Source organism: Monodelphis domestica, chromosome 5 (assembly GCF_027887165.1).
Source record: "Monodelphis domestica isolate mMonDom1 chromosome 5, mMonDom1.pri, whole genome shotgun sequence".
NCBI lineage: Eukaryota > Metazoa > Chordata > Mammalia > Didelphimorphia > Didelphidae > Monodelphis > Monodelphis domestica.
The window spans coordinates 79,605,422-79,624,069 of record NC_077231.1 but is presented as its reverse complement, the minus strand read 5'-3'; the positions used below and the strand labels follow the sequence as shown (position 1 = coordinate 79,624,069).

The following is an 18,648-nucleotide window of genomic DNA, read 5'->3' as shown; positions in this document are numbered from 1 at the left end:
TGCCTTGCATCCAATATTGATTCTAAGACAGAAGGCAAAGCTTTTAAAAATAAATTTTTAAAGGATTCCTAGAATCTAGGTTAAGAACCTTTGTATTAACCCATGTTCATCCCTGAGTTGGGCTGTGATATATGTTAAAATATAAACCACAATTCTTGACTTCTGGTTTTTTATTCTAATTATTATACTACCACCAAACAAGAAGTTAATAATATTCACATATCAGATGAACTGACATTTGGACACACAAATGAAAGCTTTAGGGCATACAGATGTTTGTTTATACATGAAAAAATGGAAATAAGCCAGCAAGCTAAAGCTGAAAAGGGCTCATTTCAAACATTACAGTATTCATGATGTTATCATTTGTCATCTTCATCTAAATAAAAACTGACTACGAAAGCCATCTAACTGTTACAGGAGAGGAAGTTCTGAAAACATCGCTGATCTTATCTGATAAGGATAGGAAGAATATAGAAGGATGTGGAGAGCTAATGGCCACAGTAGGGAAGATCCCCAACTGAATTAAAGTAGATGGAGGAGAGACAGACAGACAGACTGACAGACAGACAGACAGACAGACAGAAATTATATACCCTCCACCTGCCACCCCTATCCTTTGCCTAAAGATCAAGAGACTAATATGAGAATTCAAGCAAAGTGCAACCTTTAGTCAAATACTAAAGTCAAGGGGGATTGAGAACCAGACCTAGAAGAGATCCTGGACTCAAATTTGACCTCAGATACATCCTAGCTGTGTGACCCTGGGCAAGTCACTTAACTCCCATTGCCAAGCCCTTATTGCTCTTCCACCTTGGAACCAAATCACAGTATTGATTCCAGAAGATGTAAGTTTAAAAAAATAAATATCAGGGTTAAAAAAAAATACATACCAGAGCAGGTTGTTTGCATTATTATTTCCATGCACCATCTTAATAAGCAAGTACTTACTATTATCCCTAACTCCTTCAAGGTGTCTCAAGCAGCCTTTGCCTTCAGACTCAATTATTGTTTGTTGTGTTCACCACTGTGCCCTCCCTTCCATTAAATCATCGATGCAAATTCCAACTTCAAAGAAGGCATATTTTCCTCAATAAAAGTTTGAGACTTTCTCATGAGGCATTTCCCCCCCAAAGGGCCATGTTATTACATTGTTGATCATGTTCTTTGTCTTGAATAAAAAGAGCATGTTTCAACAGGTTAGCCTATTATTGTCATTTATCTCTTTTCATGCATAAGAAATTTATTCTTTTAGGAGACAATCCTTTTCTTTAAAATGGCCTCTTTTCAAAATATGGTCTTTTCCTCTCACATAATGTCCATCATGAGATGTTCCCCAATTTTAAGTCATTTGTCCTCCTAAGATGGCAATCTGTGTATTGCTCCTGTTATCTTGAAGTAGGCAGTTAGTGGTGGAAAGAGAGAGAGAGGGGGGGGGGGAAGGGAGGGAGGGTTAAGGCACTATTCCCATCTTTCTTTCCAGAAATTCTAGTCTTAATATGGAGTAAAGTAATTGTTGTTTTACAAGGAATTCAAAGTTACCAGATGATTAATAAAAAGAACATGGAACAGAAGCAGGTGGAGTAATAACATGAATTCAGAACCTCATGTAACACATTAGTTTTGTTCCTGAAAATTTGGTTAATAGCAAATCATATATTCCCATTCACTTCCTTTATAGTTTTCAATAGAACAGGAACAGTGGGAAATTCAATTCAACTAACATTTATTTGGACACTAGCTCCTTACATCTTCTCAGAGCCTCAGTTTCCTTGTATATAAAATGAAAGAGTTAGACTAGGTGACCTCTGAGGTCTCACCAGACCTGGGATCCTTTGATTCTGTAATCATTTCCAGAATGTCCCCTCCCTGAAGGATTCTGAGTTCTCCATTCTCCCAAAACATAAGACTATATTGGATCCTTGCCTTTCTAATCCTATTTTGGTGAATTTCTGTAGCATAAATCTCTGTCTAAAGAAGGGGTACTCATTGTTGGAAGCCAAAAGTTCATTGTGTTTAACACTAATTAACAGTTGGAATACACTTAATTCTGGTTCAGAGAAAATCTAAAAAGTAGCGAGAGTAGGGAAAGAGAAAGATGTGCTATAATGTGAGGGGTTTGCCATGGGGGTGGGGGATTATAGTTACTGTCACTCCCAGCATGTGTAGAGCAAATCGCAATGATGACCAAGTAGTAAGGGTTAGAAGGTTGAAATGTGCACCCAGATTTTCCTGGATTTGTTTTTTATGGAATACCGAAAAATCAAATCCCAACTGATAGAGTGTGGGTTCAGTTGCTCTAGCTCTTCTTCTCCACTCAGAAGTGGTTCTAGAGTGGTGTCTCCCACCCTGCAATGGTCACACTTAGGAAAGTTATCCTGTTTTCCTCTGCAGGCTCAGGCTTGGAATCTTAAAGCTACAAGGGACGTCTTAGAGGTGATTTAGAACCTCACATTGCCAATAAGGAAAAGGTGATCCAGAGAAGCTAAATAATTCATCCAAAATGGGCATATTCTAGCATATGGTCTGTCTTACCAAAGTAAATAACTGTCAATAAACATATTATTAGGACAAGAAGATCTCTTTTCTTTACATTATTCTGGCCTAAGCTTATAGGAATCTCTGTATCATAGTAGTTATAAAAATGACTGAGAAGAAAAATTATCCATTAGTTTAAGAATCTTGTGTTCAGAGGGCCCTTAAGAGACTTCAGAGTTCATCTCCCTACAATATATTTTACAAGTCATTTTCTAGCCTTGCTTAAACATTTCCATTAGCCAATGGCTCCCTATTTTATAAGACAAATAATTATATTTTTGAGTAGTTTTATTCAGAAAGTGCTTCCTTATATGTACCCACTGGTCTTAGTTCTGCCCTCTGGAGCCACAGAGACTTAAGTCTAATCCTTCTTCCACTTGACAGCCTTTCAAATATTTAGAGATAACTATCAACTCCCTAACCCCCCAAAGTCTGTCAATTCCAACCCTCTCCTCCCTCACCCAGTCTTTTTTTTCCTTCAGGCTAAACATAATCATTTCTTTCCACTAGCTCTCATATAACATAGTTTCTAATCCCTTGGTTGTCTTCCTTTGGAATGTTCCAGTTTATCTATGTCCTTCCCAAAATTGGGAGCCTATAACTGAATAGAGTGTTCATTGATCTTTGTGATTGGTTCCCATCCCTTTCTATTCTAATCAAATAAGCCTAATTTCAGTTCACAGCACTCCCAACTCCATGCCTTTGCATAAGCAGCTCTCCATGTCTGGAAAACACTCCTTCTTTGCCTCCACCATAGAGAATCTCTAACATTCTTCAACTCACAGCCTCACTATCATTTCTTTCATAAGACCTTTCCTAATTCTCTCCCTCTTGAAATTATTTTTTTTTTGCATTTATGTGGGAGCAGATTATGTCTTCCCCAGGTAGAAGTTAAGCACCTTGAGGGCAAATCCTCTTTCTTGTGTTTGGGTACCCAAGAGTGCCCATCCCAGTTCCTCCCACAGGATATTTGCTTCACCAGCATTTGCAGAGTTGATAATCCAGTTGTAGTCTGACCAGATTAGTGTGGAACTTCCATCTCTCTTACACAGATGCCATTCAGTAACAAATGAACTCTGCTGGATTTGGGCAGGGAGGCTTGACATCAGTAGAGAAGAAGAAAGACTTCCCAGTCTAACAGAGGGTTCAAAGAACTCGTGGACTGTGAAAGAATGTTGGGGTGACCAAAGGGAGTTACAATCTGGTTAGTAAGGTACATCTAAAATGTTGCAACTCTAGACACAGAGCTCTTCTTCAGGAATTACGGTTAATAAGACCAGCCCCAAGCCTTATTTACCTAACCCCGTTTGCCTGATCCTTCTCTAGTCATTTGTGGACCAAGCCAGATCAGTTTGGTATGTTCAAGGTCTCCTTTTCTTGAGGTGTCTTTTTTTTTCAATGAAGACCTAGTTTTACTTGCACATTCTTCACGAGCATCAAATAGTAGGTGATCTCTCAAGCTTGAACAGCAATAGTTGTATCGCTGAGGAAGGATTTCTTGTTTTAAATACTCTAGGTAATGATTTACAGCTATTTTTGGTACCTTGTCAAAATGACAGCTCCCTGAATTTTTCTACATGCAAAAAAATTTGCTGGGCAGACATTATTCAGACCCTGGGAGGTTTCTCCAAATCCTCAGCATGTGGGAGCAAGGAAATGCTCTGAGGTCCTCCCTGGGGGGTGGGAGTGGGGGAAGAGGAGGGAAATGACCTGTCTTCAGCGTCTCGTGATACATGTGAATGTTTGATGAGGTGACCCTCAATGTCTGGGATGTCTATGGCCTCCGTGCCTGGAATTCCTGGCCGAAGACAAACCCCTAAGCAAAGAGAGCCTAGACAAATCCAAGATCAAAACTGGTGCAAAATGGAGATAATCAAAAGAGTCAGGTACTTTTAAAACCCTGATTGCCATTTTCAATGCCTTTGAGATCCATTTGGACTTAGGGCAGAGACATAAACAAAAAGAGAAAGGCAAAAGAGAGCAAGTATAAAGGAAGAGCTAGAGAAAAGAGTTGTGTGTCACTCCCATGTTCAAAAGCTTTCAATGGCTCTTCAAAACAAAACCCCAGAGTTAATGTGAAATTTTGTTTCTCTTGGACAAGCATATTTCTTATAATTTGTTACATATTTATAAAATGTGTATTTTATTATCATTATGTCACATATATTATGTTATATATAAAAAATAAATGATTAACCAAAAGAACCCCAAATCCTTAGTTTGGTGTTCTGGGCCCACCACCATCTAACTCAAAGCTCACTTTCCATCTTCATCTCCAGTTGCTTAACATTAACTCTCAGCACCAACCAAATACTATTTAAAAAAAAAAAAAAACCCTTACCTTCTGTCTTGGAATCAATACTGTGTATTGGTTCTTAGGCAGAAAAGTGCTAAGGGCTAGGCAATGGGGTTTAAGTGACTTGTCCAGGGTCACCCAGCTGGGAAGTGTCTGAGGCCAGATTTGAACCCAGGACCCCCCGTCTGTCTCTCAAATCACTGAGCCAAATCACTAGCTGTCCCCCAAACACCATTTTATTCCACCTTCATCTTTGCTTTCCTAACAGCCAGCTTACCCCACCTCCCTTCTCTGCTAATGAAAATCCTACCCATCCTTCAAGATCTGACTCAAATTCTGTCTCCTCTGCCATGTTTCCCCCTTTCTGAATGACTCTACTACTCTTTCATTTGCTTATTTGGACTTTAATTACTTCCCAGGTTGTATTATTAATAACCTTTTCTTGTCTGGGTGTCTTACTTCCCTGAACTAATCATAGGTTCCTTGTGGGCAGTGTTGAATGTAGCATAAACCAGAATACCTTGTGCTTGGGTTGTACTCAATAATTATTGGCTGATTGGTTTTAGTCATCTGGTGGGGACATCGTCAGAAGCCACTAGCAGTTGTAACCGGTTCTGTTCCTTGGCGCTCATGCTGGAAGCGACCTCCAAGTCAGGAAGTCGAGCTAGATGATGTATGAGGTCCCTGACAACTCTACATTCTACGAGCCTTTAGTACTATTCAAAAGCATAGTGAAGGCTCAATTAATAGTTATTGCATACATAGTAGAGGCAGTGTCTGTAGCAGAGTCGGGGAGATCCCAAGGTTCCAATTCTACCTCTGACAAATATTTACTAGCCACAAAAGCAGGGGTGAGCCCCCTACTTCCCTCCACCTAGATTGCACATCTCTACAATTGGACTATTAAGTACCTCACAGGGTTAGAGTTAAGATCAAATGAATAATGTATGTGAAGTTCTCCGTAAACCTTTAAGAATCATACAAATGTCAGCTCTTATTTCTCTCCCTTCATAAATAAGTCATCTTAATGGGAAAGGGGGCATCATTAGGTATCCTATAACAACTCCATTAAATGACAGAGTCTGTAACAATAGAATATAAGGTACTTTCCAGCTTATTTTCTCATACTAAGATTTTATTATCGGGGCAGCATGGTGGCTCAGTAGATAGAGAGCCAAGACTGGAGATGGGATGTCCTGGGTTCAAATTTAGCCTCAGATGCTTCTTAGCTATGTGACCCTGGGCAAGTCCCATAAACCCCCATTGCCTAGCCCTTACTGCTCTTCTGCCTTGGAACCAATACTTAGCATTGTTCCTAAAACAGAAGGTAAGGGTTTTTAAAAAAAGATTTTATGGTATCAAGGATTTCTTAAAGGATGTATATGAGTGGGGGGAGGTACCTCAGAGCTACTCTTGAGCCAAAAGGCAAACCAGCCTGTTCTGGGGCAACTTATTAGCACGATGACTTTCTTTTCCACTCTACAAAATAAGGGTTGGAGCCCAATTGCTCTGAATATCCATTTAACCCAGAGGGACCTGACTTGAGACTTCTGCTCTCCACAGAAATGCAAAGATGAGATGCTCTTCCTGTGACTCAGACCCAAACAGACCATTCAGTTAGAATAATATAGATCCCAACAAGTGGACAGGAAGGGAAGTGTAATAGTTAGAATGGGTGGTCGCCAAAAATTGTAATTGACCCTTAAGTCTGTTAATAGTTAGATTTATTAATAATAAAAAGAAAATCAGAGAGAAATATAGAAAGTAGGTGAAGAATTTCCTAGCCTAACAATCCAGAGCCTAACAACTCAGCCGCAGAAAATAGCTTCCTGCTGGGTCTCATCTTATAAATCCTTACTATACCCACTAGCTCTCTTACATCAACCCCCCAGGAACCAATCACAATTCCTCAATTAGCCTGGCACTACCCAGGGGGAAAGTGCCTGTGGGATCAATTCCCTGGTTGTTGATTGACCCAAATTCAAAACAAATGGAAGGGAAGTCTAAACCTCTGATTGATCAAGTCAAAATACAAATTCCCTTCTCACAGAAGCAACCCCAACACTAAGGGCATGGACATCCCTGGTTCTCCTTCTCTGGAGAGCTCTCCTAAGCTAAAAATTAATTAGCTCAGCCCATGGAAACAAGAGTCCTTGTCAGCTTTTCTCGAGCCTTTTCTGGGTTTCTAGATAGAAGCAGAGGAGGAATTATTTCAGCTTGTATTGTTTTGGCTACTGCTCCTTCCCTCCAAATGCCCCTTATTCCCACCACTAACCAATGCTACGTGTTGGGCTTTCCTCCTGTCTCAGAATTTGGCAGCTACTCAGTAGTGGGTCCTATACAAGAGGTGGCAGGCAATCATCAAAGCCTTTTTTCTTCTGGGCAGCCAGCTGCATTGTGGGTCCTTCTCATGGTAGATAGTCTGGCAAACACCTGTGCAAAGTTGGAAGAAGCACTTCTCTAGGTATAACTCCCCTTCCTCAGAAGCACTAGAAATTGCTCCCACGTTCAGCTCTGCAGGGCGCTGTTGCTGAAAAACATGGGGAAAGGTGATATTGGACTTGGCTGGACCTATACAGAGAGAAGGAGCACACAGGCTCGCAAACCCACGAGCACATGGAAAAGATCACATCCGAGAAGGCTGTAAAGAATAGAGCCTGGATAATTGTCCTCAGTGGGGGAGCCCTGAAACCAAAGAGAAGAATTAATAGCTTCATGATATCTAACACTGACGCAGCCCTTTTGGGCAAGGGGGGTGCTGTGATTCCATTGGTCTAGGGAGCTCCCGGTGAGAACATTCCCTCTATCAGCTTATTAAGAGCAGCATTGGCTGAGAAAACTAGTTTGAGAGTTGCTGACACTAAGGACTTAAATGACCGACCCCAGATCATACCACCCCAGAATGTGAGAGAGGCTCTCAAACTAATAGAGACCAGTCATGGAATTAATCTTTGCATAGTAATTTCTTCACTACAGGCGGGCAGGCCGAAGTATTGCAAGTATCATTCTCATTTTGCAGACGAGGAAAGAGAGACTAAATGAGCTGCCCAAGGACAGAAACAGAGAGCTGCTAGTCATTGTCAGCACAAGGATCTGAATCCAGTTTCTCTAACTACAAATGGTGATCTCATGCTGCTCAGCCCAGCTCTTTCCCCAGAGCCATGACTCCCTTTCCTCTTATTGTAAGAATGTTGGGAATACACTTGGCTTCACGTGCTATACACATTAGATCAGGGACATTTTTTAGCCCAGCACTTCTCTCCCTGCAATCTATAAGATGTCAGCTTTCCATATTAAATGATTTTTAACTCTACAGAACATATTATAGTGGTGTGGTTCTTTAGGTTAATGGTCATTTCAAATATGAATTAGTATTTTAGACATAAGGATCACTTATTTCCTGGAAGAGGTATCAAAAGAAAGAAAACTCCTTCAAAAATCCACCTCCTAGGATCATGAATTAGTGAGAGCTATATGTTATTATTTGGAAAGTCCAATTCTCCAGTTTAAAATCCAAGAGTCCCTAGCTCACCTTAAGACCCCTTCACCTGGTTTTGAATTTTAAGCCAGTAAGATGGATCAGTTGATAGAGTGCTCTTACGCTTAGGATCAGGAAGACCTGAGTTCAGATCCCTCCTGATGCTTAGTAGCTGTGTGACCCAAAAGCCTTCTTTGTAAAGCAATCCAGACAATCAGACAAGTCGCTGACCCTCTCCCAGCCTCAGTTTTCTCATCTGTAAAATGGATATAATAATAGCATCTACCTCCCAGGGTTGTGGAAAGGGTTAAGTGGAATAACACATATAAAATGCTTTGCAAATCTTTGAGCAATATATAGATGCTAGCCATTTGTAGGGAGCAAGGGGCCTCTAAATAGTACTTGGTCTTAAGAGGTTATTCCTGCCTGTGTCCATTCAGAGCATTTCAGACACCCTAAAAATCAATTGCTCTCCATAAAGATGTTCCTGCCATTCTTTCCTCCGCTTTGATGGCTTCCCCCCTCTTATCTGCCTATAGAAACTCTGCTTACTGTCCTTGGCCACCCTAGCCCATGATGATCTCTCCCTCCTTTGAACACCCCTACTTCTTCTCTAGCAATAAGCAGAAAAGTATATTGCTTTGTATCACCCAAGGTGCCTACCTAGCCTGGTGCCTTTCACATAGTAGATCCTCAGTAAATATTTTGTGTTGGTTTGATCACAGATCTGCATGTTAATTTGCCTCCAGGTGCCTTAAGTACCCCCTGAAAAATGGCTCGGTTTGTGATTTGCAAGTTAGGACCACACATCCAAAATGGGGCGGGGGAGTGATATTTAATCTCCCAAAATCTCAAACTACACTGAACACAGGATCTGCTGGGGTTGCAATTAATCCTTCAAAACAAATAAATATCAAGCCAGACCCTGTGGCCTAGACTGTGGGAAGCGCCCTCTTCCCTGGCACCCCCTGCAATCATGGCTCTGATTTATTTTTGTTCATAGGTGCATGGAAAGTGTGCGTGTAAGCACAATACCGCAGGCTCCCACTGCCAGTACTGTGCCCCCCTCTACAACGACCGGCCCTGGCAGGCTGCAAATGGCAAGACAGGGGCCCCGAACGAATGCAGAAGTAAGTAAGTGACAAATCCCGGGCATGCAGAAGCCTTCTTTGTAAAGCAAACTTTTGTCTCCTGAATCTTCAGAGGCAACAGGGTGGGAGAACCCAGATCATTAGAACTTCCTCCAAAAGAGCCCATGTCACCCCCACTGAAGCAGGAGCCATTGCTGGCACTGCCAGGGTGCCCATTCTACCAGGAATGGGTGGCCTGTTTGCTCAGATCCTCTGTGGGAGCCCAGCACTAACTCCACGACCTGCTCCTCCACTCCATCATAGATGCGCAGGGGAATGGTCATACCCTGAGAAGGGGGTCCTTCTCATTTCTCTACCCTCTTCCTCTTTTGGTAGCCCCCTCAGTTCCCCAGGGTAGAATTCCCTGTCTGTGCCAATAACTCCCAGGTTTCTGGATAGCCCTAGTCCCCTCCCTGAGCTTCAATCCCAAGTCAACCATTGTCCTTTGGATTTACCAAACTGGATGCTTGGGAAATACCTCAAACTCAACACACCCCAAACAGAAATGATCAGCTTTCCCCCCAAGCATAATAACCTTCTTCCAAACACCCGTATTTCCTGCAAGGGCACCACCATTCTCCCAGGATTCCAGCTTCCTGACCTCACCATTATCCTCGACTCCACATTCTACATAGCTACTCAGCTGCCACATGTCCCCATTTCTGCTTTCCCATCTCTACCATCTGATCCTTGTCTCCATTCACATGGGCTCTCATCACCTGCCATCCAGATTTTTGCTCACTTACCCTAATTGGTCTCCCTGTGTCAATGGGTATCCCTGGTCTCCTTCCACCACATTCTCCACACTCTTGCTGAAATGATTTCCCTTAAGCAGAGATCTGACCTAATGGGGCCCCTTATTCAATAAACTCCATTGGCTCCCTATTAATTCTGGATTCTTATTGAGGTTTGAAAGCCCTTGCTAACCTGGCCCCATTCCCCAGCATTCTCCAGGCCAGCCAAACTGCCCTTCTCTCTGCTCCTCACACTAGCTATTCCATCCATGGTCCATCCCTGGACCTGTGTACTGGCTTCCCCTGGGCTCTCTTCTCGCCTCTGCCTCCTAGAATCTCCATTTTCCTTCAGCCCAACTCAAGCAGAGTTGGGCTGCTTCTCCCTCACCCCTCCCTGATTGCTCCTGCACTCCCTACTTTATATTCAAGAATACAGATAGAGATGGGACCAGTGATTTTGTTGATCTAGGGAACAGGCTCCTTGGTGATGACATTTCCTCAGACAAGACAGATCCACTGGGTGGTGCAGGGGATAGAGCGCTGGATCCACCATCAGGAAGATCCAAGTTCAAATCTAGTATTACAGACACTCATTAACTGTGCGATCTTTGGCAAGTCACTTAAATGCCTTTCTGCCTTGGTTTTCTTATCTGTAAAATGGAGATAACAGAGGGAGCTGTGGCTCAGTGGTAGAGTACTCAGCCTGGAGTCAGAAAGGCTTGAGTTCAAATCCAGCCTCAGATGCTTCCTAACTGTGTGACCTTGAACAAGTCTGGATGCCCAGGAGACAGTTAGGGACTAGTGGATAGGGTGCTGGTGCTGGAAGACCTAAGTTCAAATCCAGTCAGAGACCCTCCCTACTTATGTGACTCTGGGCAAGTCACTAAATGTCTGATTCCCTGACAGGAAGGATCAAGTGGAGAAGGAATAGCAAACCATTCCAGTATCTTTACCAATAAAACTCCATGCATAGCTCTGGTCCATAGAGTCATGAAAAATCAGCCACTACTGAACAACAACAAAATGGAGATGATAATAGCACCTACTTCCCAGGATTCTTCTAAGGATAAAAGGAGATAACATTTTAAAATGCTAACTAATTATTACTATTATTCACAATTCTTAGTTCTGGGGAATTTCCTAGGACACCAAGATGTTCAATGAATGACCCAAGGTCACATGGGCAGGTCTTGAACTTAGGTCTTCCTGACTTTGAAAAGAGCTCTCTAAGTACTACATTTTGTCTTGTTTTTTTTGTAAACCTTTACCTTCTGCCTTGGAATCGATAGGTAAGAGCTAGGCAGTAGGGGTTAAGTGACTTGCCCAGGGTCATACAGCTAGGAGGTGTCTGAAGCCAGATTTGAACCCAAGTTCTCCCATCTCTAGGTCTGGCTCTCAGTCTACTTTATTCTTTTTTAATTTATTCTGTTTATGTTGTATTTGCATCCCTCCCCCATGAGAATGGAAGCTCCCAAAGAATAGAGATGCTTTTGTTGTATTTGTAGCCTCAGTCTTAGCACCACGCGCGACACATAAAAGGCTCTTTTTTAATGCTTTTCAAATTAATTGATCGACTTTGTAAAGCAAGCTGTTAGATACATGAAGTGACTAGAGGTGGGTGATGAAAGCTGCTAGCATCCTAGATCCTGCCCTCCCTACTTTATACTTAAGAATACAGCTAGAGATGGGACCAGTAGTCTAGAGAACTCCCTCTTTGGTGATGAAATTTCCTCAAACAAGGCAAAGCTTCCACCAAGGGCACTTTGGACAATAAGCCAAATTCCAAATAATAAACAGTGCTACCCTCTCCCTGGCAGCCAGGAGTGAGCATGCATGTCCCCAGGGACAGCCTGGAGAAGGTAGTCGAGGAGTTGGACTAGGGAGGGGGTGAAACATGGCGCCAACTCCAAGTGTTGTTTGGCCCAGGTTTTGCAACTTCATCTCCAGTTTTTCCAGCCTAATCAAGCTACCGTCCTTTATAAAATAGCCTATCAACTTCATAATGGCTGGGAAAAAATATCTTTTGTTGTTGTTGTTAAGGGAATGGCCGAGCAAGATTATAGATGAGCAGCCCATGGCACTGATTAATAGCACATGGAGCCTGAACAATATGATTACAGAGACCTGGGCAGGCTGCCAGCTGCACGATGTGGGAAGATGTCTCTAACTAAAGCATTAGTTCTAAGCCATTATTATGGGCTTGCTGACCAGGATTATGATTCCTAAATGCTTCCTCTGTTGTCAGTGCTAATTTCTCTCTAAGGAATTGAATTAACCTCCAAAATTAGACATATTCCTGTTGGCAGCAGCCTGATCTGTATGGATTTGTCCTGTTTATTCTCTTACAAAGGAGAAAACTCAAGGATCTATTCATTCATCAAGAAATTATTAAATGTCTTTTACATGGAGGCAGTTAGATGGCTCAGTGGATTAAAGTCCATGCCTAAAGATGAGAAATCCTGGGTCCAAATCTAGCCTCAGACACTGCCTAGCTGTGTGACCCTGGGCAAGTCACTTAATCTCCATTGCCTAACCCTTGCTACTCTTCAGCCTTAGAACTAATAAGTAGTATTGATTCTAAGATGGAATATAAAAGGTTTTTTTTAATGTTTATTATAAGTATATTTTAATTTATATTTATATATATTTATTATATATATATTATATATCTTATATATAATATATATATAATAAATATATTATATATATTTATTATAAGTATATGGTAATCCCAAAGATCCCAGTATTTGGAACAAAAACCCACTATTTGACAAAAACTGCTGGGAAAATTGGAAGACAGTGTGGGAGAGATTAGGAATTGATCAACACCTCACACCCTACACCAAGTTACTCAGAATGGGTGAATGACTTGAATATAAAGAAGGAAACTATAACCAAATTAGGTGAACACAGAATAGTATACATGTCAGACCTTTGGGAAGGGAAAGAATTTAAAACCAAGCAAGAGACAAAGAATATTACAAACTGTAAAGTGAATAATTTTGATTACATTAAATTAAAAAGGTTTTGTACAAATAAAAATGTCTATTATATATAAAGTGCTATAGTGGGCATATGGAACAAAGATAAAAATCAAACCATCCCTCCTGGTTCTTCTCCTGCTCACTTTGTCCCCCAGCTCTCACTGTTGTCGTCTTTGCTAATGTTCATCATGACTGACTGACCCACCCTGTTAGCCCAGTGCTAGTAGCAGAGCCTTTGTCTCATCCAACTACTCTTCTCACCCCCTCTTACTGTCTTGCCCTACGACTCTGAGACCTTGTTCTCACTAGATACTTACCCTCTGCCCCTGTCCTCAGTCCCCTGGGCTAGCCCTAACTCCCACTGCCTTTCCCCTGGCTGGACTGATGCTATGCTCTGCCTATATGCTGGGATATTCTCCTCTTCCACAGGGTTGGTCTCCCTGGGCCATTCATCTGTCTGCCTTGCCACTGCTTAGACTCCTTCCTAGTGTTCACTGCCAGAATCACTCACCTTATTTTGCCAGATCCATCTATTCCCAGAGTCCCAACCTCTTCCATCCACTAGCCACAAAACCCTGGTATTTTTTTAAACCCTCACCTTCCGTCTTTGAATCAATGCTGCATATTGGTTCCAAGGCAGAAAAATGGCCCAGAGATGGGCCATGATCAACGTAGGCTTTCTGCAGGGAGAAGGGAGGCTTTGGGGTCTGTGGTAACTTCTCTAACAAAAATCTCCACTCTGGACATGAGTGATGTTCCACCATTTCTTTGCTTAGCAGACATGTTTTGACTTTGTCGGTTTCCTAAGAACATAAAAAGATCTTGAAATGTCACTATTTTCAAAACAGGAACCCACTTTACCCTGAATAGCCTTTACTGCTCTAAGTCTCCAAAAGCCCTATTGCAACTGGCATTTCTGGCTCATTTCTGACCACATGCTTTCCTTCTCTCCTCTTCCCCAGCCTGCAAGTGCAATGGCCATGCTGACACCTGTCACTTTGACAAGGATGTATGGCGAGCATCAGGAAATCTCAGTGGTGGAGTGTGTGACAACTGTCAGCACAACACAGAAGGCCAGCACTGCCAGAGGTGCAAACCAGGCTTCTACCGGGACCTCCAGAGACCCTTCTCTGCTCCAGATGCCTGCAAATGTGAGTGACTACTCAGGAAGAAAGGAAGAGTTAAAGTAGAAGAGAAATGTGTGAAGAGAAGGGACCCTCTATTGTTTATTGTATTATATTATAGGGAACCAAAGAAAGAACCTAAAATTATAGGGAGGGAGAGAGGGAGGGAGGAAGGAAGGAAGGAAGGAAGGAAGGAAGGAAGGAAGGAAGGAAGGAAGGAAGGAAGGAAGGAAGGAAGGAAGGAAGGAAGGAAGGAAGGAAGGAAGGAAGGAAGGAAGGAAGGAAGGAAGGAAAGAAGGAAAGAAGGAAAGAAGGAAGAGAGGGAGGAAGAGAGGAAAGAAGGGGAAAGGAAGGCATGGAAGAAGGGAGGGAGGGAGGGAAGAAAGGGAAGAAGGGAAAAAGAAGAAGAGAAAGAAAGAAAGAAAGAAAGAAAGAAAGAAAGAAAGAAAGAAAGAAAGAAAGAAAGAAAGAAAGAAAGAAAGAAAGAAAGAAAGAAAGAAAGAAAGAAAGAAAGAAAGAAGGAGAAAGGGAGGGAGAAATGGAGGGAGGGAAGAAGGAAGGAAGGAAGGAAGGAAGGAAGGAAGGAAGGAAGGAAGGAAGGAAGGAAGGAAGGAAGGAAGGAAGGAAGGGAAGGAGGGAGGGAGGGAGGGAGGGAGGCATGTACAAACAGAATGGTAAGACAGGCCCTGCCCTCAAGGAACTTCCATTCTCATGGGGGAAGACAACACATGGAAAGTTTCACCTACAAATCAGTCTTAGGGCTCAGTGGCAAAATGAATGGTGATGCCTCTTCTTTCATGCGATTTCCACTGATAGAATCCTCTGGGTTTCTGACAGTGGCAAAGATTTTGGCAGGAAGGACTTACCTTTCCTGGTCTTCAGTAGCTGTGGCTGTAGCCCCTACAGGAGTGGCTCTTCATCTCCACAAGGATTCTTTCCCAGGGTGATGTCTGAGGGCACTGGGCTGAAAGCATGGCTCTTCTCGAGGCTTTGGGGTTTAAGGTCCTCCAATGTTTTCTTCGAGGTTGGAAGGGAGTTGGTAGTCAAAATGGTGGTGGGGGTTCAACTTGTCTGGGACATGCTGCCTCCTGTTTCTCCCTCCAGGGGCCTTGCTGCTTTAGCTATTCTGGCTTGCCTGCCCTGCATGTGGCAGTTGGCTCATCATGAGTGATAGGATCAGAACAAAGACAACCTCTTATTTTACTGATATAGAAAACTTTATCAATGCAAGTCAGTAGCTTCTCTAGAGGTGACCTCAACTCTTGGAGAGTTGCCAAGAACTTTAAAAGGTTACATGTAACTTGATATACATCACACAATCAATATGTATCAGAGGCAAGATTTGAACCCAAGTCTTCTTGTCTCCAAACCTATTCCTCTACCCACTACCTCTTTAGTAATATTATCAGATGAGAGCACCATGACATAAAATAGTAGAAAACAAGAAAAATGATGAAGATTTAGCTAAGAGAGAAGTATTGAAGGAAGAATTATCAAGAAATAACAACTTAGAACAAGAGTACCAAGAAGAGCCATAAATTATAGAGAGAGAACTTAGAGTGGTTTTTACATTTTAAAATAAAGATTTATTGGAGTTTAAAATGTAAAAACTATTCTTATCTCACTGGCCCCACAAAAACAGGCCCAGGATTTGCCGTTGGCCATAGTTTGCTGACCCCTAACTTAGAGGATTAATTTTTAATTAATAAGAAGACTAAAAACTGACCCAAAATATGAACAGAATTCAGTTAATGAAATGAAAAAGAAAGATCATTTGCAAATTGCCATGATGTCATTCTAATGTTGATCACTTAATGAACAGAAAGGATTTTGCTTTCCCTGGAGCTAAATGTTTCACTGTGCATCCTATAACGAATGAAATCTAAAATCATTGCAATTCAATATTAATTTTCCACAATCCTCAGCACCTAGCACAGGATCTGACACACAGTACACAGTATTGATTTTAAAACAAAAGGTAAAAATTTTTTAATATTTTTGATTTAGTTTTATTAATTTATTTTATAATTAAATTTAAATTAAAAATATTTAAAAATATTAATTGATGGGAACTAGGCTGCTGCCCTTTCCAGTTTGTATTAATGTTGAAAAGAAAAGGAGAATGAGTATTGTCATATCCCCTATTCTCATTACTTTTTCTCCTCAAACAACTAACATCTTAAAGAGCAGTTGGAGTTTCTGCTGAGTTGTCAGCATAAACCCAGAAAAGACAATTTTAGAAAAAAGTCAAATCAACAGAGTCCATATAATTCCATGACATGACTTAAACTAGGTAGCAATGAAGGGGAATTTGGGAGCTAAAGTAAATCTATATGAGTGTGTATATCCTGGGGGAGAGAGAAAATGCAGAGGCAAGTCTGGAAGGCAGCCAGAGGAAGGTGAGAGCTGGAGCCAATCTGTTGCCCTGCCTGCCCAGGGATGTCTTCCCAAGGCTTTTCCCAGTCTTGTCAAGTTGTTACCAGTAAACCATCAGCTCCTGAAGAACAAGGACTGATTGATTCTTTTTGGTTTTGGTCAACATAGTAACTAACACATAATAGGAACTGCAGGTTTGTAGAATTGGTGGGAATCACATTAAGTCCACTGAAAATGACTTTCTCCCATTTTAGGGTCTCTGTGACTTGTTCCCCAGTTCCCTTTGAGAATGGAGGGCAGAATCACTCTTCTAAATTAGCCATTGAGAAGTGCCTTATTTTTAAGGCAGAAGCTGATTTTAACTTGAAAAGAGCTTATCCCACTTGCAACAAAAAGTCTCTTCAATCATGTATGGGTTGGGGAAGCTAGGTAGCTCAGTAGATAGAGAACTGGGCTGGAATCACAAGGACCTGGGTTCAAATGTGACCTGAGTCATTTCCTAATCACTTAACCCAAATTGCCTAGCCCTTATCACTTCTCTGTGGTACATTCCCTCAATTCCTTTCTAGCACCCTTCTATGTGCGGTCTTCCTTTAGAGTTTAATGTCCTTGTGGGCAGGAATCATGTTATCCTGTTAACAATTGAAATCTAAAATCATTACAATTCAATATTAATGTTCCACAATCCTCTGCACCTAGTACAGGGTCTGACACACAATTAGTACGCCATATTGTTTTTAAAACAGAAGGTAAGAATTTTTTAAAATAATAATAATTGATGGGACCTGGGCTGTTGCCTTTTATAGTTCCCATTAATGTTGGAAGGAAAGGGAGTGAATGAGCATTGTCATATCATCCATTCTAAAAAGCAAGAAGATAATGTGGAATCCATTGGTTACTACAATGTTACAAGTCGTTTATTTCACAAGGGACATAGAAAGTATTTATTTTTTAAAAGGCTTGTTTGCAAAGCGTGATACACAAAGGAAGGAAAATTGAAGAACCCACAGAAGGATCCAACAGGGACACAATTTATAAAAACAAAAGAAAAAATGGCCGAGCCTTAAAATAAAAATGTTTTTAAGTGGGAATTTTGCCCAAGTAACCAGGGCCAAAATAAATATCTCTTGTTTGGGGATTATTGTTGTTTTTAAACTAGAATTCTATTTTCAAGTTATGCCCCATAATCCTAGTTAATGTAAAAAGGTTGCTGACCCTATAAATCTGAAAGATCCCTTAATTTTAGTACACATAAAAAAGGAGAAAAAACAGGATAATAAGAATCACTTTGCCCTCTTAATAGTCAATTAACATTTATTTAGCCAGCTCTCTTTTAAAATGTTTTTTCAGTTACATGTAGAACCAACTTTTGACAACTGTTTTCCAACATGGGATTCATATTGTCTCCTTCCCTCCCTTCCTTGCCTCACCCAAGGTAATAAATAGTCTGATATAGGTTATGCCAGTGCTTTCAAGAAATGCATATTTTCATATTGCTCATGTTGTAACAGAAGGCACCTATCACACATATAATAAAAAGCTCATGAAGGAAATAAAATGGAAGATGGTATCCTTTGATCTGCCCTCAGACTCCATCAGTTCCTTCTTTTTCAGTCAGCTCTCTTAAAAGACTTCATAGATTTTGGCCAACGAACCAGTATTTAGCATAGCATTTGATACCTAGTAAGGGTTTAACAAATGCTTCTTCTTTTATTCATCTATGCCCCTTTCATTTTATAAATGTGGAAACTGAGGTTAAATAACTTGTTCAGTCACACAGTGGAGGAGCTAAGATTTGAACTCAGATCCTTGACTTGAAAGTCATCATTCTTTGATACATTATACTATAGTACACTTCTGATTCCTACACTTAACTAATTGTGTGACCCTAAACAAGTCCCTTTTTCTCTGTACCTCCATTGCCAAATCTATAAAATAAAGACATTATTTTTAATATCTTTTTGAGCTTAAACACATTTATTTTTTAA

General features: G+C 41.2%; 1 protein-coding gene across 6 annotated transcripts in view; it reads left to right on the top strand.

Moving 5' to 3' along the window:
• NTN4 (netrin 4) overlaps positions 1-18,648 on the top strand; it is a 148,666-nt gene that overhangs the window by 74,843 nt on the left and 55,175 nt on the right. For all 6 annotated transcript variants that reach the window (XM_056798663.1, XM_056798664.1, XM_056798662.1 and 3 more), the window contains exons 4-5: positions 9,316-9,442; positions 14,123-14,311. In XM_056798663.1, coding sequence (XP_056654641.1) covers positions 9,316-9,442; positions 14,123-14,311 — 316 coding nt within the window. The remainder of the gene's footprint in view (positions 1-9,315; positions 9,443-14,122; positions 14,312-18,648) is intronic.